Source organism: Rhipicephalus microplus, chromosome 9 (assembly GCF_043290135.1).
Source record: "Rhipicephalus microplus isolate Deutch F79 chromosome 9, USDA_Rmic, whole genome shotgun sequence".
In the NCBI taxonomy this organism is placed as follows: Eukaryota; Metazoa; Arthropoda; class Arachnida; order Ixodida; family Ixodidae; genus Rhipicephalus; species Rhipicephalus microplus.
In genome coordinates, this window is record NC_134708.1 from 5,154,643 (window position 1) to 5,176,540 (window position 21,898).

General features: G+C 48.0%; 1 protein-coding gene across 12 annotated transcripts in view; it reads right to left on the reverse strand.

The window, feature by feature from the left end:
* The window catches only part of shot (dystonin-like protein short stop), a 710,700-nt gene that overhangs the window by 639,397 nt on the left and 49,405 nt on the right, over positions 1–21,898 (reverse strand). The window contains exon 1 of one of the 12 annotated variants that reach the window (XM_075874371.1): positions 17,100–17,345. The exons of the other annotated variants lie outside the window; for them this stretch is intronic. Coding sequence (XP_075730486.1) covers positions 17,100–17,172 — 73 coding nt within the window. The 5' untranslated portion in view covers positions 17,173–17,345. Of the gene's footprint in view, positions 1–17,099; positions 17,346–21,898 lie in introns of those variants that run through there. 12 annotated transcript variants of the gene reach the window in all.

Below are 21,898 nucleotides of genomic sequence, written 5' to 3' on the forward strand. Positions count from 1 at the left end.
AGCATCCATTTCTGACGGCGCGGCAGCAACGAATGAATTGGGCAATCGGGAAATGCGATTCCGAAACGCGTGTTATACGACCGATCACAAAAAATCCGATTCTCACTATGCTATTACATACAGATCCAGTCTGGAGGTCACGTAGTGTACAGATCCAGTGCACATGTAACAGTGAATGCTCGTTCACACCTGCGACTGTGGCACCGTATACGACGACCACTTGCGACTGGTAATCTAAAGGCGGCTTAAAGCGATTGATCCCAGTTGCGTGCGACCTGCACTTTTTACGTGATGCCACAGACAAATTATCTGCGCCGGGTACATAGCGACCCGATGAAATACTAATAAGGTGTCGCCGCTTGTACACGCAGCACCTCAACCAGCTGGTACCCAAAGATGGCGACCACGATGACGTCAATGAAAACTATGCATAGTTCACATCTGCTCACATTGCTATTGCTTCGCGAAATAAGGTGACGTGTGCTTCCTGAACATTTGATCGGTTCAGAGGTTTGCGACAGAGGGAAGAATAGAGCAGCCAGCGACTGAGCCAAGGTTTAGTTGCTTTGCGACTAGAGTGGCCATTTGCGTCCGCTTGCGACTAACTTGGTCGCAGGTGTACTCTAACGGGTCATTCTCCCCGAGGTATACATTTTTCTCGGGTAACTCAGTCAAGTCAATGTCACTTCCGACAACAGTTTCCTGCATCTGGCCAATCGCTGCTTGCACAGCTGTCACTTAAGACGGCTTGCTGCTGACGCCGTGAACGGCCATCAAAATGACAGAGACGGCCCAACCGGAAGCAGTATAAAAGCCACCTTTAACCAAGTCACCTAAAGAACGCAGGCGCACTTGACCCGAAGTGAGGTAACAATGAACGCTAACTATACTAGCGACCAGTTCTGACTAAATGCTCTGCATGGTGCTTCATCAATTCGTCAATGAACATAATCAGCTGAACGAAGGACTGCCACCGCGTTGGCCAGCCTGTCTTTAATGCCAATCACTTTTATAAGCTTATCTTTACACGGGACCATCGATCATCATCACAGCCCTCCCTCCGCCGCCACTCGGTCAATCTGACGTGCAATCTCGGACTGGATGACTCGCCACGCCTAAAGGCTACTAACATCCCGTACACGGCGCGAAAAAAAGGCTAGCGCGAACCGAAGAGAGCGTATTTCGTCGAGTGTGCGTTCTTGATAGCATTCGGACAGGTGGCCTGTACATATGGCCTCGATGACATATAAGGTTGTGCACGCCGAGCGCGACGGCATCGCTGAAACAGCTCGCGTCTGTTTGGTTTCCGGTGTTTTAGGAAGCGAAATCCAGGTAGACAAAAATATACGTAAAAACGAAGCCAATGCGTTACACGCAGAGTCAACGGTGCGATTTAAACGCAACTCGATCTGCAAGTCATACCGAAAGCCAGGTTCTATCGGAGTCCCCTCGCTTGTCAGCCAAGAGCGTCAAACAGGCACAACCTCGATCGCCACCACCAGAGGCAGGGGCTTATTGTACGAGTGACTATAGCTACGAAGCATATTAGGCGATGACGGAAAGTGTAAACGTAAGGGCTCGTTTTCTTTGTCATTAATAGGCAAAGTATGATGCCGCAGAAAAGTGAGACGGAATGGAGCGCCTGCGACGTTAGTGTATCTTTCTTGTGTGAGCAGTCTTATATGTTCGCAGTAGTTCACCTCTGCAGTAATGCAAAACAAATTAAGTATTATTATTATTATTATTATTATTATTATTATTATTATTATTATTATTATTATTATCATCATCATTGGAGTCTAATGCCTTTAAAACAAGATACGATTATGATGGACGCCGTACTAGGGGGCTCCAGAAAATTCGACCACTTGGGACTCTTTAACGTGCAAGCAAATAAAATCTAAAGACACTGGCCTTGAGCCTTTTCCTCTTCAGCGAAAATGCAGCCGCCGTGGCCGGGATTCTAGTGCGCGACCTAGGCGGGTAAGCGCTCGAGTACCGTGACCACCAATGGCGGGTTTGCAAAACAATATAGCCCAACCATTAATTATTATATGATGAAGTACGAAGAGCCTGGTGAAAATAATGTCCATTTCTTTCTTTCTCTCTCTCTCTCTCTCCACTGAATCAGCACGCCATTTACGCCCTTGCGATGCCTGAGCGAAAATGTAGCCCATCATGAGATGTGCTTATTAGAAAAAAAAAGAAATAAAGATGGCGGACGAAAGGCTGCGGCGGCTGCATTTCCGATCGAGGCGGAAATGTAGGCCCGTGTTCTCATATTTGGGGGAACGTTAAAGAACCCCAGGCGGTCGAAATTTCCGAAGCCCTCCACTACAGCGCTTCTCATATTCATATGGTGGCGTTGGGACGTTAAACCCACATATGAATCAATCAATCAATCGAACTTCGATTTACCGAGCCGCCGTTGTTGCACATCAATTATTAACATCAACCAACGATAAATCGATCCAGTTTGAATCCAATCTGTTCATTCCGCGAGGAATGCGGACCGAAAACGCTCACAGCCGCTGCTTGTGCTCCACGTGCACGGGCAAGTCACGTGCTGCGGCGAGAAAAGCCCCTCCTGCGCGGAAAAACGGTCAATCACTCGGCTCGAACAGGTGCGCGCACGCTCCTTGGGCAAAACTTGGAGCGCGGCCAAGAACGCCTCTCGAGACCACGGCGCGAGATCGCCAAACCAGGCTGACCTTCGCCGCTTTTTTTGTTTCGCCCGACAGTGCTTAGTGAGAACAAAACCGGGAAGCTAGTATAGAAAGCTAGTATAGCTGACACACCGCACCGCGGGACTCTTCTTGGCGCTACCATCGATCCATGGGCCACCCGATGCGCGTTTAATTGCGTGCACAGATTAGCGCCGCGCGCAGAACTACACCGATTATTAGCACGTGCACCGACGCTGTAGCCTACGCGACGCCACTAAATCTACTTTATTCATTTATGGAACCGTCAGAAGACGTTCCGGACAAAAGCCACGTCAGCGCTTCTGATTCACACAGAGAGAGAGAAAAAAATGACGCTCCATATCAGGCTCCTCACACAGGACTTTGTGGCGTGTTTCATCGATGAATCCCGAGCAGGATCTGTGCACAGGGTGCCACGAAATTTCCGGCATCCTAGCACGCGCAGGTCGGCAAATCTGGTCGACTGACTAATGGCGTTTTACGTCATCAGTAGCGTGACAGGTTAAGGGTGTCTAACGTCCTGCCGACACACGCGGACACTGAAAATCAGTTACAAGACAGCGAAAACGAGCATAGAGACCGCGGCATTTCGTCTGCTTGATTGTGAGCATCTTACGAAGAGGAAAGGAGCTTTGCATCGTAAATGAACCAAATGTTACAACACGGCACAAGGGGTGCATCCTCAACAACGAGCCGCAAAAAGACTTGCAAAAGTCTAAAGGATTCCCGTGAAACATAGATGGGAAATAAAGGAGCTGACAAAGCTCAACATCTGGTGTTCTCACAGCACGCGTGATTTCGGGGCGACATGATTACCCGACACCAACGTGGCCAGCCTGACCGCATTGATCTCTGGTTCGAGAGATCTACCATAGCAGAGCCCTGACTGAAGGCAACGCGCTGCGTGCCTATGAATCAGACGGGTAGCACCTGTCACAGTGAGGGATGGATAAGAAGGGCTCGTTTGAGCCTCGACCAAATAGAACGTTTCCAGCTCGCTATACCGACCGACTAGATTGCGAGGTGTTAGGCACACGCTATCGGCGTTAGTAAATAGGCAGCGTTCGTGTAGTAGGTCAACATCTACCTAAATATATTTTATTTCTGTAGCTGTGCATGCTACCGCAAGGAAATGACAGCGACTACAGCGCCGCTGAAGAACCAGAAGGGTTTTATCGGTGGTTGTATATGATATTTCATTTCATGATTTTTTTTTCGTGATATTTCATGGTGTAGCCTTATAAGACACAAAACGGGTACACACAAACACACCGCAGGCGTTACTTACTGCCTTTATGGAACGTTGCCACAGAATATGTACTGCTCCAAACGTAGCACCCATCACGCAGACGCGCAAGCGACACCTGACAGGCGACGACAGCGGGTGTGTTCCGAGAGAGATAGAGAGAGAGATGGAGGGGAAAGGCAGGGAGGTTAGCCATGCTAGGGCCGGTTGACTACCCTACCCGAGGTATTCGAAATGGCTACCGTGAGGACGGGCCCCTTGCCACCCCTACCCTTGCTTCCGGACTGCTGCTTCTGTTGATGACGACCGTGCCACTGCTCAGTTGACCATTTCTCTTCTTTCCACTTTCCTCCCTTTTCCCTTCCCCGCGGGCACTGCGCCGTGCTCCCGACCGGGTTGGAGAAATTAGGTGCCTTTTCTCGTCTTCTAACCACTACCACCTACTCGAAATGGGTGGACCCGAAAGACGCTGGTGCGATACCGACTGCGGCGGTCGCTTTCGGTGGAGCCGAAACGCTCGTGTATACCGCGTGGTGCCAGTGGACGCTAAAGAACCCCACGCGGTAGCAATTATTAGAAGCCCTCCACTACGGCGTCTCTCGCTTTAATTAACGTTAAATAACCAACCAAAGGTTCTAAATTGAAGGAGATTAAGGTCAGTACTATTTTTCCGTCGGTCTTGGACTAGGAAGAAATGGTGAACATATCGCGGAGTGTTCTTCCCAAAAGCGCCAAGAACATTAGCAAGTAATATTTACTAAGTACATATATTTAAGTCATATTCCAAGGGATCAGGTTATTACTGTTATCCCATGGGGTAATCAAATATAATAATAAGCATACATTTATTGAACAAAAATACCACAGCACCACTTTCGAGAAACGCGTCCTCGATGACTTTGAAAGGGCGATGCACGGATTCCGTCGTGTACCATTCGCCCCATTCTCAGGCAATCACCAGCTTTGCACAACGACACGGGAAAGCAACAACCGCTGCACGCACGCGCGAAAAGTTCACAATTCGATAAGAGCGAGACGCTAATGAGGAGACCATTCGTGAGTTACCCTTCTACAATACAGTGAGAAACTTTTTTTTTTCGTGCCCGCGAGGAGTAGCTTGATAAGCCAGAAAACACACGAAACGAAAACGAAGGTAACGACACCTCGTTCGAACTCACGCAACTTCGTCGTGACGTCACAGATTTCTTTCAGAGTCTTTATGCGATCATATATAACTTTTTCATCGGTAAAAGTGAATGATGTACCATGTTGACCTATAAGAAATTATCATTGAGTCAAAGTGACAAAAAAGGACCATCACAGACTTTGCTAAAATTCTCAAACTGAGATCGTGTGTTGACGTTTCGACAACTGGTCTTTTTCAGATTCTAGAAGAGAATAAATCCACTCGTCGAAATACAAACCATGTTTACGGTTTTTTTGTTTTTTTTTTTTTATTGCAAGTTTTCATTTTTCTGGCGTTTTTCAGATGCTGAGGCTTCGGCGCGAAATCCAAAAAAAAAATTCGACCTTCGTATTTTTTATCGATATTAAAGCTACACAATCTCGGAATTACCAACGATAGAGTTCTCGTGCGACAGTCATTACACTTGAACGAATTTCACTCATTATGGCGTGACCGAGACAATTGCGGAGTTGCGCGATTCCGCCATTGCCACATCAGCCGTAATTCCGCCCAAAATGGCCGTCATCACTGCTTCAGCGATGGATGCTGTCAGGAGCCACCCTGACGCGGTCAACCGGCTTCGTAATTAGTATATCCAACCCGGTTGCCAGCTAGCTAAACAAACACTCGCTGCACCAAGATACAATCAAGGAAAACGTGACGGGAGAGGTGGACACAACAAGGGCGAAGGTGACGGGAAGCGCGCCAAATAACGCGGAGCACGCGTTGGCTAATCACTGCATTAATCACTTCATTAGCATTATTAACATCGTAGTTCCATGTCGATTTTGGAAAATGGTGTAATCACATATAAACCAAGAGAGAGCCCGCAATCGAGGACAATCCACGATTCGGTGTGCGATTCTAAAATGAAAATACAGTCTCTCGGCGCAGAATGTTTGAGAAGACAGATGTAGGACAGAACACGCACTCGCTTTATTGCCCAGAATACAATCAGGAGGGCGAGCAGATGAAACACGGAAAGAAAGTGACGGCGCAAGTGCAAAACCTCTCATTCACATCTTGCAATCTCATTTCAACCAAAAAGATACTGGGAAGATACGCAGATGAAATACGCGAAACGCAAGGAGACAAGCACACTGGGTGAGCTGGTAGGGTTCCACGATATATAAGACAGCCCACAGGACTTTTAAAGAAGAGGCACACACGGCGCTTAGCACGAACCACTTTTGATTTGCCGCCTATTAACTTAATAATAATAATAATAATAATAATAATAATAATAATAATAATAATAATAATAATAATAATAATAATAATAATAATAATAATAATAATAATAATAATAATAATAATAACTGGGGTTCTACGTCCCAAAACCATAATGCGATAGTGAGAGACGCGTAGTAGAGGGCTCCGGAAATTTCGACTACCTGGTGTTCTTTAACGTGATGTGACACCGCACAGCGAACTTCCACCATTTCGTCTCCATCGAAATGCGACCGCCGCGGCCTGGACCGTCTATTGACTTGCTGAACAGTGAATGCTATAATATTATTACTGTTGTTGTTGTCTCAGCTCTGCACAGTCTCAGCATAGTTTTCCACAATGTACAGATACTTTTATTTTCCGTCTTTCAGAAAGGCTTCTACATAGTTGTGTATATTCCCGTTTACATTTCACTGCCATTTCATGATTGTCGTCCTGTCTTTTGATTCTCCCCATATTGCGCTGATTTCTTTTTTCTCCGTGTTTTCACTCTTTACTTGATTTTTCTGAGGCGTTTCTGTTGTATTTTTTATTTGTAAAGTTTTATTTTTGCGTGCACCTGCAGCGAGACCTCATGGCTCTTCCAGGACACGTCAAATAAATGGATTGATTGTTATGTGAGATTTAAGGTGCCGAAATTACCATATTATTATGAGAGACGCCGTAGTGGAGGGCTCCGGAAATTTGGCCACCTGGGGTTCTTCAACGTGTACCCAAATCTGAGCACACGGGCCTAGAGTATTTTCGAAGTTAAATAAGTGATTGATTGATTGTTATTATTATTCACTTCCCTCCAAAAGAAAAATGGGGCCACCGGGAATCGAGCACGCTACTGTTGCACGCGATTAGGGGCAACTTGCAGCCCCCTCGAACCAGCGCCGCGATCAGAAACAAACCGCGCCGCATTTCTTCATTCCGTGCCACGCGTTTTGAGCTCCACGTATACGAGAGAGAGATGGCAGGCACACTGCCGTAGGCGACCGAGTGAACGTGCGCCCTTTCTGCCGTCGAAAGAGCGGCTGCTGCAGCTTCGGCGCCGCTCGGAGAGGACAAATAGAGCTCGTTCACGCGACTCCTTCCTTCGCGACCCGACCTTGCCTCACCATTTTTAGTCAAGCGACGGGATCCGGCGGGGCACACGGCCTCCGAACGCTGTACGCGCAATGAATCACCATTTCGTAGAAGAATGACAACGTCCCCGGACGCTCAATTTTCTGTACACAACTGTACGTGCAGCATCCTTCCTCGAGTTCCGACGCGAGTACGAAACTGAACCTGCTTTAGTAGCCGAACACATGAACCCGCAAGCTAGCCACGAACTGTTTCGTGGAATACACCCCATAAATAGTCAACGCGGAGGTCAGTTTAAGAGACACCGACTGAGCAGTGGCTCTCGAAGGACCAGCGTCCGCACGTCTGCAGCTTTGACGCACAGTTTCGTATAATGTGACCGTACACCACGACTAACCGTTCGTAACCTGTCATGGACGCAAGGAGAATTTCCGCAGAGGGGCTCGCCTCTCTACATTACCAAATGGATCAAACATAGAATGCGGCCAAGTACAGCGCAGGCAACATTAATTCTAGTCTTTTGTGCCTGACACAGAGACATCGATTTCGATTGCGAATCGAAAAGTTGCGCTGCGTGAACGAAGAGTCGAGTGACGTACAAGAAAAAAAACCCGCAACGCGCGAGGTATAAGGAGGACCTTCCTTGTCCATGCCTTGTTGTTGTACGTCATTAGTTCGTCTACGCAGCGCAACGTCTCGCTTCGCAGTGCCGTAACAACTGGCCCCAAAAGGAAGTACTTCCAATCAATTAGATTCTTCGTTTTTCAGCGGACTTCTTCGGGTGAAGAACTCGTTCGATCGAACAACGGCACTCCCTGGACTTGCCTATCGAAACCAGTGTCTTAGCCCGGGGGTGGCACTCTCTTCTCCGATTTTTTTTTTATTTTTTGTCGTCATTGCACACATAGCACGCGATGACATGACCCCGTATGCCGGCTCAGTCTTGATTTACGATCAACAAAGTGTCCAACTCTCTCCACCCCTATCACCATTCCGAAAAAAAAAACATAACTAAAAACTAGGATAACGTCACCAGTACGATGTTTAGAGCTGTAGAAAGACCAAAGAAGCCGAGGAAACATTCCGAAGCGCGCAACCTTCCACGGTGCCCCCTTTTTTTTCCGACGCTTGCCTTTATCCGCGTGCTCGAACACACACTGACACCAGAAAACTCCACGAGCTCTGCATGAAGACTCTCGTCGAATGCGGCAAGTCGGCGAGAGAGAGCATGCGCATTCCTTCTGTCTCACAAACGAGGCCTTTAATTCAGCAGCCTTGTCGCTAATATATGTTACCTCCTCCGAAGACACACCACACCGAACAAACTTCTCCAAGAGCAGAATCACCGCGCGTGGTTTCCCAATCGTTGTGCACGGCGAGTCAGTGTTGGCAGCTATAGGTTCGCAACTTCGACTAAGTATCCCGGTTGCAAAGCTTACATATATTTCTTAACGCTATACATCATACCTATAGCTGAATAATTAACAGTAAATGATTATCGATGATGTCATAACATTAATGTTTAACATCCCAAAAGCACGGCATGACCACGAGCAACCTTCTGGGGTAACGAGCACCCAAATCTAACACGGCATATATCGAGAATGTTCGAGGATGCGGCCAGCGCGGCTGGAAATCGATCCTGCGGGATCAACAGTCGAGCACTTACTTAACCGGGCACCCATCGAGTCAGTTCGGAGACGAACAAGAAGCGGAGGCCAGCTCAACGCACGCTTTTCTACCAAGAAAGCTAAACTAGTTTGCAACCACGTGGCTGTCTTCGCTTGAAGCCAGCCGGCGAACAATTATTTCGTTGAGCGTGACTCTCTACGCTCCGTGTTCGCCACAGCACGTATCCTCACCCGTCGGCGTTGGAAGAGTTCGCACGGCTGCAACGGTCATTTTATGAAGCCAACCAGCAGCACAGATTTGATGCACTCCGGATTTTTTGAGGCGGCGGTCTTATTATAGCTCCACTCGTTGTTGCGTTAATTATTTCATCTTATATTTATCGGGTTTCTTCTTTTTTTTATTTCGGAAGATTGGGGGGGGGGGGGGGGGGGTCCTGTAAAGGTGAAAAAAAAATGCGACGACAAAAACAGGTAAGTTATTAACCCGAAGACTAACGCTTCCACAGCAGTCAGTGCAAATGAAATTCGAGCTGTCTACTTTTTCTTTAGTAGATATAATAGAATATGTTATTAGGGCACGCTCCTCGTTGAACGTTACAATTTAATGGCGCTGAGCACGTTACAAGTTAATGTTGGGATTGACGCAGCTCAACTATAAATTACTCAAGTGCCCTTGCTTAATTACGCCATGTCTCCTTCGCCTCAATCTAAAGTACTAATACTACTACTACCTCGCACAAGTTGAATCATCTAAATTGCGTACTACTACTACTACTACTACTACTAAAACTACTACTACTACGACTACTGCTGCTGCTGCTGCTCAGTCGCTGCAGTAATACAGCTGTTACGGTGCAAGGCTCCTCGCCCCAAACACGCGGCTTCGATCCCGGGCGATGAGGTCGCGTTTTGACGGCGGCAAAATGCAAAAGAACACCCGGATGCTTAAGGTGCACGTCACAGAACCCCGGGCGCTCGAAAATAACCTCGAAAGCTCCCGCTACGGCGTCCCTCACATCGCAAAATCCCACAAGTTGCTCTTCTTTCGCAACGCGTCGTGGATCGGAGATGCATACAAGCCAAAAGCTTTGCAAATTTGTACCACCTAAGTAGAATATATCCCACACATTTTAGAGAAACATGTCCATGGTGTTCGACACGCCGACACTTAGCTGCGGTGCATCAAAAGGTCCACGTGGTGCTAGTCATGTTACATCGGAGAAGAGCGGTTATTCTGGGCGAGTTGCTGAACCTCCATGCTAACGGGGGTTACAGCGCAAGCACTAAAGTGCTCGTGTTGTCCCTGCTCGCCTTCCGTACGCTCATCTTCCAGAACTTTCGTGCTTGCGAGGCAACACCTGTTAACATGGTTTACACAGGCAAGTGGGAGGCATGGCTTGCGGACGAGGCCAAGCAGAGCCTTAGCTTGACCAGGCCCAGCGAGCCGCTCGTGCCAACGGAGCCCTGCACTGAGGCATTCATCCTTTTTGTTCTCTTCTTTTTCTAAATAATGTTTCATCCTCCTCCTGGCAACGCGTCTCCTCGATGGGGCGCCACACTCCCGGCAATGCGTCACGTGGTATCCCCGCGCGCAAGTGAGACGGGGCTCTTTTTCTCTCTCTCTCTCTCTCGGAACGATTTGTTCAACAAGGAAGGCGCCTCTGGGAGCACGCACGTAAAACACTGAGGCCGACCACGCCCTCATTTCCGGCTCGTTGAAACACCGCTCTTGAAATGCGCCCTCCATTCATAGAACCATTACGACTTCGTCGAGTGTAAGTGTAACGCGAGAAGCTCCCCCACTTTAGTAATGCTTTTATAGCCTGGTTAGCGTTTTTTTTTTTTTCTCGGCACGACGAACGTGCTAGTACAACTATTCTTTTCTTTTTTGTAGACTAAGCAGTCTGTTCGCCAAACGAACGAATTATCTGCATCTCTAAAAATACCCGCGAATACGATAAGCTGCTTATCGTACGCAGGTAATATGCGGGGAGTTATTGGGAAATACAAACGTACGTTTTCATATCTTCCATGAAAGATAGTCTGAATTACTACCCAACCAAGTTCGATAGAATACACCATGCATATCATACATAATAAAAAGCTCAAGAGAAATTCTTCGTATTACTTCATTTCTCTGATCAAAACCTTTCTCTCCACCGTCTTTTTTGCACAGGGTCTTATAATAAGTGAGTGAGTAAAAAAGACGTATACGTGTTCCGATGTGAAAAAGCTTCCGATTCGTATAGCGAAGTTGGAACGCTCCACGGCTGCACCCGCTTAGTGCAAATACGGCCACTTTTCCTCAACAGTCGTGTTGGCCCGGAAAATGTTCGCTCTTTGGCTCCCACCGATTTCAAATGACGTCTGCAGTTCGTACGCGGCGCCGTCAGTGGCTGCAGTATGCAAATTTAAAAAAAAAATAAAGAAAAAATATTTGCACACCGAAAACTGTAACGTGGTTTCATCACGGTTTAGAATGGCTTGGCGCTCAGTGTGCCGCCAGCTATAGTGAACTCGGTTAGCCAAAAAGGAGCAACCAGTAAGAAAGGATCGGTCAACCCCGAAGGGTTTTATTTATTTATTTATTTATTTATTTTATTTATTTGTTTATTTATTTATAAAATACTGCAAGCCCATTCAGGGCCCGACCAGGAGTGGATACATATCTAGGTAATAATAATAATAATAATCGTCATGCATTTGAAACAACGAAATAAGCAAAATACGCATGCTTACATATATGCATACACTTGAACGCCAACCGCTGTAAAAGCAACAAATAAAGGAGACAAAAAAGTAAAAACACTGATAGGTAGAACTACAACAGTGTGCTCTAAACCTATAAGAAATAAAATAAGTGCCGACAGAAAATACCACAGTTCTCAGTACACCCCGAAAAAAATATGGATTGCCTATGCATAACAAAGTATACAAACAAATGATGAAATCAAAAAACAAAATACTACTAGGTCCTATTTAACCATCTGCTCTATTAGCTCAGCGCTATGTATAGCCATATGGACGGGAGCGCGTTCCATTCATTTATCGGGCATGGCAAAAATGAAAATTTGAAAGCATTAGTTTCGGTACTGAACGGGGTTAGCCACTCAGCCTAACGGTGCTTACAGTTTGTCGGGTTTAACGGTGCGCTGCGTAATCTGCTGGTTTTAACGCTAGTTTTCTGCACTTCAGCAGAAAAAGAAACTTTAATCTGTCTTCCGCCGAAGTTGCAATGTCTGAATATCATGTTGACTCATTAAGGTGCTTGAAGATACTTTCAATGAATGAACCACATTGCTTTCCCTTGAAACGTTTCAAGTGTATCGATGCCGGGCGTACGAACAAAATCTCTATTAAGTTGAAAGATCCCACAGCTCATGCGAACGTCACCTTGAACTTAGAAGCCGCGGCAACGATACAAAATGGCGCACCCCCCCCCCCCCCCCCCCAGACAGACACAGAACTTTATTGAGGTCCCGAGGAACACTACCTCAAGGAGGTAGAGCAGCGGGCCGCTCCCACGTCGGAACGGGTAGGCCGAGCCTAACCACCACGTCGTGGGCTCTCCGGACAGCCCAGAGTTGGTGTGCAAGTTCTGAGCTCTTGAGCGCAAAGCCCCCCTCCCCCCCCCCCCCCTCAGAAAAAAAAAAAACACGGATCATTTTTCCGTCTTAGGAATCCGAATAATATGAAGGTAAAACGTGTCCTTACAGAAGCAGTTGAGTGTTTACTGTAGATTCATATAAGATAGCTCGTTATATGCTGTGGATTCGAATCCCGTTGTTGGAACATTTTAGGAGAGAAGCTCCTTAAAGCGGCACCCGTTCATCCCTTGTCGTAGTACGTAACATGTCTCACGTTTTGACCTGCAAGGTGGTGCCGGTGGGAGATTTCTCTTGTGCGTTGTTGAACAATGAAAAATTCGCAGCGTGCGCATTGACTAAAAGCCGAATTCTCCTGTCTCTCATTCCCCATTAGCAGCCATTAGCGTGTACATCGAGCACTATCAGACATGAAAGGGTTGCTACGTTATACTCGCTGGGCGTAACCTCCTTGGTTTTAGGAAGGTTTAGCGAGCGTAACTAGTATATACCATGAACTCGAGATGGGTAAAGGTGGGAAGTGGACCCGAAGCGCAAACCGTAAGAAAGTGTGCATGTGCCATCTCTCGTTTACTCCTTGCAATATCCGCTGGATGGCGGTGCTTTTATATGCGGAATATATGATGAAAAGATGCGAGATAGTGGTACATGGAGTGTTGACTAGATGGACGAACGAACACACAGACAGATGCATGGACGGACGCACGGATGGCTGCACGGACGGATGGACGGACGCACGGATGGACGTGCGGGCGCACGAACAGACGCACGCACGGACGGGCGGATGGACCCAAGGACGGTCACACATACGGACGCATGGACGGACGGAAGCAAGAACGAATGGACGGACGGATGCTTCGCCCCACTCTCCACCGTTCACCCCGTTGATATGCTGGCATTTTTGTCTTCATCATCTGATCCCTCGCATTTTTTCGATGGCACATCCGTGAGGCAACGGCATCACTGATGTCTTCGTGGACGCCGGCGTAAAACACTTTCGTGAAAAAAAAAGAAGAAAAAATCACGTGAGCTCTGAAGTGTGGTTCGAGACGCACAAGCTGCGTCGAGCGCGACAGCGGCAGGATTTGTGCTACACTGTGCACGATGGAAGACGCTATAGTGGACTCTGCGGTAGGTATATGAAACGCCACAGAAGTCTCCTTCACATTTTTTTTTTTTACTACACCAATCCTTCTTCGTCACCATTGAAAATAAAACATCATCACTAGTCATTTTTCTTTTTTGACGATAACGGCGGCCGAAGGCACCTGATGCGTTCGAGGAGGCATTTACATCGATTAATAGAGCTTATAGTCGGTGACGAGAACTAATTAGCCCTAGAAACAAAAATGCAGCACCCGAGAAGTACACACACGGACGTCCTGGAAGAAAAAGTTGTAACGCTCGTCTCATGTGTATCCTCCTCGCGTGCTGCGTTTTCTCTTGCGCAAAGTAATTATCGTCACTTACTTCGCATCTTTACTCCCAGACAGTCTGGGACCGAGGCATAGGCCACTGTGCCATCGTTTCACGTCAAAAAAAAAAAAAAAAATCATTTCTTTTAACTTTGTCATCCATTGTGAAGTGGATGGCGTCGTTTTCAGTTTCAGTTGAAGTGAAGCTTGTATTCTTTCGGACACGACCCACGAGGGGGAGGAGGGAAGAACTGCGAAAAAATGCTCTCTAAAGGGGAACTCTGCGAACGCCTTTGGCGCCAGGAGTAATTAGAGTGACTCTGTCCGCACAACTGTGCTTTCCTTAGAAGAGGGGCACTGGTTAAACAGGAGAAACAAGTGCTCGAGATGCGGAACGCGTGTTACCCTTTCCGGGTCCACGACCAGGCACGCTCTAATATTGGTGTCGCTAAAGGCACGACACGACCGCCGCAAACCGATTCGGGCTAGCCGAATAATAGACGGCGTTAACGGTTAATGCGCGCTACTTCCTTCCCCGCAGTCGGAGATTCCATCAATACTCAGAGTTACGATACCGAATAGACACTTATCAAAGGCAGGAAAGCGGCGACGGCGTACTTCATTTCTGCGCTAACGGTATAAAAATAGGTCCAGCTCATTGAACCAACGCCGCAAAACCTCAACACTCCAACGTGAAAAAAGTCGACGCGCGGGGATACCTAAACGCAGCCTTTATTTGACAGCGGAAGCTGTTATGAGATCACGACAAAACCTAGCACCAAAGACACAGTGGGGCTCGAAACCCGGATTTGCTGGGTGCCAGCCCAGTATTCTACCACCGAGCTACGCTGGTGCTTGTGACTTGTTGGCACACTTGCCTTAGGCAGGTTTGATGTCGGAAAAGCAATCGTGTTAGTGCTATATAAAACGTTTCAAAAAACAGCGAAAGAACAGCCTGTCGTTGCACTACACGTGTAGCGAAACGAGTGGGCCGTCCAATGCTCCAACCCATTACAAAAGCTCATTCTTGTTCCCCTTTGGCGCATACCCACTTCAGCCATAATTCCTCATCGTCGTCAGCCACTGCACGAATTGGCACGAAATTCCTTGCAAGTGTATTTAGAGGATACCCCGATTCTCGGACGAATGACGAAAAATGGCGTAGCGAATGCTGGCCCACTACCCCAAAAAATGTATTATTAATGCCCTAGTGGACATCAAACAAGTGTGCTTACAGTAGATACCCGATGAGTGTTTTTAAAAGGCTCTGAAAGGCCACTCTTCTAACTTTCGCTGTGACTGTGCTGCGCCTTCTAAGCAGGCCTGGCGTTTTATTATTTGTTTTCCGAGCTGGCAGCTTTTCTCGAAATCAGGACCAGAGCAACTCGTTGGAGCGTTTCGCAATTTCATTAACACATGGAAAGGGGGGGGGGGGGGGGGGGGGGGGCTGAGTGTATGGCAATATTCCGCTTCCTGTGTCTTATTTTAAGCAGGCGCTTAGCGCATGCGACAGTTCAGCCTCTCAGTTCGGCAAGAATAGTGAGTCGCGACAAGCGCCTTTTTTATTATTTTACCTTTTCGTCAAGAATTCATCGTGAAGTACTCTTCTGACATAGATTTCGCACGAGCGAAAAAAGAAAAAGAAAAATATTGCATAGCGGGGGTTGGCTTTCCTGCGCATGCATTTACAAAGAAGTTTTCCTGTTGACAACAGGGCGAAAAGTGTTCGGCTACCTGCAGGCTATCTTTTTACGAGACCAACGCCAGCACGCAGTGGCGAAAGTCCGAACCAATCGTTTTGTTCAAATCCAGGCAACGACATTTTAGCGAAACTTGTCGGACTAGTTGGTGCATGCTACTAGAAAATTAGACGAAGGGAGAGGCCTAAGACATTCCGCTCTCCTGTGGAAGGCAAGCGGGCCGGCCAGACCAGCCGACGCTAAACGATCGAGCGAAGGAGCATGATGTGTCTATGAAGACATTACCCTTAATTTTTGCCAATTCACTGCGACAGACATTGGCCAAAGCACTGCAACGCGTGTGGTTGAGGGCCAAGATTTGTCAATATCACCCCTTATGATAGAGCAAGGAGCAGGAGACGCTAGATGCATACTACACCAGGGGGAAAAATGTCTGTATTAGCGATACGTCGGTTGTGCTACGACCAGCCGAGCTTGATTTTCTTCTTTTTTCAATGTCTCTTCATCTAGCAATTACATTGAGAGTGGCCGACTGTCGCGATGTGGCGCGTGGTGTGACGCTCTTTCCTTCCGCCCATTCTTCTTGGCGGTTTGCGTCGTCTAACTTTCTCGTAACGACACTCCCTATCTGTCGCAGTTGTCAGCGTCCTTGCACAAGTATTCCTACACCGAAGCGAGTCTCTGCTTCGTTAGCCCAAACATAAGAGTTCTTTTTTTTTTTTTTTCGTGAAGGAACGGAAGGCGCGCAAACGCGATCACACAATACAAACGCCGCGTTTGTTACCGCGCTCAGACTAAACCCTCAAGAACGCAGCAGCACACAAAGTCGTTTACTTATCGGCGATCAGCTACAGAGGTAAGCATCCAAGGTTACGAGATATCTCTCGAAGTAAAGAGGGCACGGTAACATTCCTTCGAACAAGCCCCAGCGACCCAGCGAAGCGTAGGTAGAATAACTCTACGGAGACATTCCAGCGGAGGCGATATCGGATCCGCCGGCGATCAACCTGGGCGGCGGGGGGGAACTATGTCAGACTATGGGCGCGACTCGCCCCATCATCGATAAGAGAGAGGCGCTTGACGGGGTGAAAGCAGGTGAAACTAGTCACGTCCATCTCTGCGAAACCGCGAAGAGAAGAAAGTCGCTGAGCGAGCGAGAATCCCGAGCAGGGGCGTAGGCATCCGCGCCGTCTGTTCTCGTTAACAGGTCTCGCTCGAACGCGGCGTTATGGGCGTTAAGCGCGGTAACAGCTCTCCAACCGACGCACGGCACATGCGCGGAGAAGTCTTGACAGCCGACGACAACTGACCTTTGAACTTGTACAGGCTCGACTCGTACTTCTGCAGGTTCGGGTCCTCGCAGTCGTTCGCGCGGCCAGCCATGTTCGCGGTGAGTGAGGCAGCGGTTCACCGGTCGGAACCGTTGCCGCCGACGTCCTCCGCACTCGCTTTTTTTCTAGGCCGGCGTGGGAGCGCCGCGTTTTCTGCCGTGTAAGGACAGGCGACGCGCCGCTCTTGCCCGATCGGCAACGACGTCACGCAGCACACACTCACTTCGAGTCACACAGTCACGTCACACTGGCATCTACGCGCACGCGCCAACGACGCCGCCTCTGCATTCCAGCTGCTGCCAGCAGACAGCCATGTTCTCCATCAGTTAGCGGTCACGTGCTGCCACCACCGTGTCGCTTCTATTAATCGCTGACGATCGGCGCGACACCTCGTGGCGTCGCGCACCGAAGGCGAAAGTGAGCCGAACCCGCGTGTGTGCACGTCCTCCTCCTCCCGCCAACGAGGCTCGCGGGAGCAGCTGGCCAACTAGGCCAAGACCTTCCAGAGAGGAGATGGCCTCCTTCCGGACAACGCGCGGCGTCACCGTTTCCTAGTAACACTCCTCAGTGCGCTCGCTTCATGTAACCGATCGCCCCTGGGACTACTGGCGCCATCTGTGCACTCGTGAAGGAACACCTCTTGACAACGGCGTTCTCGCCTGCTACACGCAGCGAAAGGTTTGTTTTCTTCGCATTTTTAATTGTTTTGAGGTCCGTACGGGGTCTCGTACGTGTGCCCAGTCAACGAACGGACCTGGCGAGACCGCGAAAGCCTCGTACCGCGACGCTCTTCGTAGGATACTAGGTTTACGACGTCTCTAAAGATTTAAACGCAGCGTTTGTTTGGTTTGTTCCTTTTTCAAACCGTAACAACTTTGTGAGTACTACGGCGTTGCCGAGAAAGCAGTCCGCGGAACGTTCCGTCGTGGCGTAAAAACACCTGCGCGAAGAGGTCGCGCGATGGAGCGGTTCTTTTGAGCGTTCCGGCCCTCGCTATGGAGACCTGAAAACCGTAAAACGCCAGTCTCCCCACGGGTACGACGACGTCGCGAGGGTCCTAAAGACGGCACATCTCTCACAAACCTCGCGTTTACAAACAAGCGTGACCCCTCCCTATCTGATTCGCCGCTTTTGAGCTCTTCACAGAAGACAGCTCGGAGCATCAGGACGTCCCCGACGGAGTCTGCGGCGACAGCACCGATGGAGAGTCCGCCTCATATATATGTGCGCGTGTTTCAAAGAGATAATAATAATAATAATAATAATAATAATAATAATAATAATAATAATAATAATTTTTATGGGTCAACGACCGAAAATCACTATATGATTATGAGAGACGCCGTAGTGGAGGGCTCCGCGAATTTTAACCACCTGGGCTTTTTTAAGGTGCACCTAAATCTGAGTACATGGGCCTATAGGACGTTCGCCTTCATATATATATATATATATATATATATATATATATATATATATATATATATATATATATATATATATATATATATATATATATATATATATGGGGGGGGCGCAACTGATTGTTGCAAAGGAGAACCGAATATCGATGCCCAGGTCCTTTGTCCCCGCCAGGTCCCGATAACGGAAAGGGTCCGGTCATATCAGGAGGATTCATTATGTGGAGAGAGAGAGAGAGAGAGAGAGAAGCAACTTTAGTTTCATTATGCGGAGTGAAACCGACACACATATTGCGTTCGTCGTGCCATATATTACAATAGCAATTGGAACTGATTACAAACACAATTATAGCTATGTAGGCGACAGTAAGAATGACATCATGCCTTAAAGAGAAAAAAAAAGAGATTACTCGTAATTTGACGGCACTGCACGGTTACTGCTACAATGTTAGTTACGAAAATAAATGTAAAAAAAAATTAACGCAGCTCCAAGCTAGTGGTTCCTTTTTTTTTTGTTTCTCCTAGGTTCTCTCTTTCTTTTCCCCTTTATTTCTTATTTTCTCTCTTGCTGTCTTTTCTTTCTCTCTCTTTTCATTTCCGGCTTGCTTCACCTTTTCTTTCTTTTTTCGTACCTGCCTGCATTACGCCAAGTGACGTCATCCTTCGGCAGCCCAGGCCCCTGAAGTGTTCCGCACCTAATTTCACTTTTCCCTTTGTCTAAGGCATGCATGCACGATCGTATGCGTCCTAGATGTCCACCCGACCGTCCATGATAAACGAGCGTATACTGACGTCCCCAGAGCTAAATGTCTTTTGATATCTCACTTCTTGAACAACGTATTAAACAAGCAGTACGTGTCGCATGTAAAAGAAGTTCAGAGGCATGATTTCCCGTTTCCTAAATACGTTTAGCATCCTGCACTGATTGACTCTCGTTCCACACCCCTCAGCATTGTTCATTCATTTTTTTTTTAAGAGGCGGAACACCTTAGGGTCTCGGCGGCGTGTCATGTCATCATCACGGCCCACTATAAATGGGAGTGAGCCAAAAAAAAATTGGGTAAAGCCCACTACTCGACACCGGTTTACACCGTGCTTATCACAAATTAAGGGTCCGTCGTTACTGCCTAAAACACCGTGCTTGGCTTAGCAGCGGTGTCAGAATCCCCGACGAAATTTATCAAGTCTGTAAAGTTTCGTATCTAAAACCAGAGACGGGAACGCGATCCCTAGCGTAAGCTCATCTATTTGAAATACCCCCCCCCCCCCCCCCCCTCTTGAAACATATCGGCAAAGTGCAGGTGCGTAAAGTTAACGATTTTGCTGCGGGAAACATCGGAGCACACTACACACTTCGCCCCTATTGTCACGATAGTGAATCTGAGTCACCAATCCTTGCACTCCCCTTCACCACAATTTCTCACCAAACTTGTTTTTCTTTCTTTGTTTCTCACCCCTCGCAGATCTACGAGCGGGCTAGCATTGCAAAAGTCCGTAGAAAACGCTCTCATTTAATAATCCTGACCCAAACGTTGTAACCGAAGAGAGACTAATTAAGTTGCACCAAAGTTGCGATTCTAATGCTTGTGGAGCAGTCAACGACGAAGGGGTGTCGGGGGAAAAGATAATAATAGAACGCGAACCACCAGAACAGAAAAACAGGGGCGCATTCAAATTTCTCCGGCGGCAGCTGTGCTTACTCCGGCGGAGCGGATCGGGTTTGACGCACCTGCTGGTGAGTTATAGAGACGCAGTTGTTAAATGTGTTCAAACTGAGCAACCGGACTCTAACGCCGTCCTATTAATAACCCGCACGTTGAGGACACCTGCGCACGCTGCAGAATACCAATTGAATCGGTCGAAGAGGACATCAACTGTCGGTATACGCTCAGGCTCCGCACGGGACTATACGATGTGTTTCATATCTTTGAATACTGACTACCTTTATAATTACTACGAGTCGCGTAACTTGACGAATTCACTTAATGCGGTGTGAATGGTGCACCATATACGGTCAAAGGGACCGACAAATGGCCACAAATGTGTGATGAGATAACCGTGAAATATAGTGACAGATTGTAGCATCCTTTTCGCGTTGTGATTTGTATTTTTAAATCGTGTTTAAGAGTAACAGAAACAGCTTTCATCCCAGCGGAAGAGCCATGAAGCTGTATTATGGAGTCGATCACCTTTCGCTGTTACGTAGTCACCGATATTCTGAAGTTGTCACGCGCGCAATGATTAGTCCTCAAAATGAGAGTAGGTATATCATAATCCATCCCCGCTCTATTGAAAGGAGTTGCACGCCGAGTCGAGTCGCGGCGCGCATATATTGTGCGCGCTCGTACACGAACCTACAGTGGCCAGAATTCTAGCAACTGTAACTCTCGCGCTCACTGTTTGCAGCATGTGTTGTCACGCGTGTGAAACGACTTCACATTCGCCGCAAACAGAAAAATTCATTACAAATTCTTCACAGTGTTCTCTACGTTACCACTCCGACACTAGCCACTTTCCGTTACGCTGAAGAATATACGTACCGTAAAACTGGTCGTCAGTCTCTTAACTGCAAGCCAGTAAAAAAAAAAAAGCATTGTAGAAAAAAAAAGAGGGGGGGGGGGGATAGCAAGCGCTAAAACTTGCGAGTGCATCGATACTCCACCGCACGGTGGTGGTGGAAAAACTTTACTTATTTTTTGGCCAATTAGTGGCCCGGGCTCAGGTCTCCCACTCCACCGCATCCCCCCGAAAACGTTCTGCTGTTATAAAAGTGGGTTTGTTGCCCCCCCCCCCCCCCCCACCGCTGCCACCACTGTGATAAATTCGCTGTGGCGCTATAGTAGCGGTAGCCGAAAGCGGTGAACAGTCGAACGGGCTTTGCTGAAGACTTCGCCCAGAATCGGAATAGGAAGGCAATCGTTTTGAAAACAGCAACAGGTAGGAACATTTACTATGGCAGGTTATAGTTCATACAAAGCCGGCCAGCTCGACGAAGTTGGCTGAGGCAAAATCATCCAAACATGATGCCAGCATTAAATAACGTCTTTGGTCCCTTCTCTCAGACCAGTTCCCATGGCTCAGTGGAGGAGACGCAGCCATACCCGACACTGCCAAGTGGCTCCGTGGAGGAGGCGACATTTTCCCCGGAACTGCACCGTGCCAACTTCTGCGTGAAAGGTGGCGCTGGGAGGGCGGAGACAGTTAACCGGAACAGCGCTCGATATCGTGAGAAGAAGCGCTCCCGAACGAGGACCATGTCTGTGGCATGACACTGCGCCTGGCGTGGTCTTGCTCGGCCTCGGTGATCGGGCCCGCATATGACCAAAAAATCTCGTCGTGCGATGACGTCCACGGCACGCC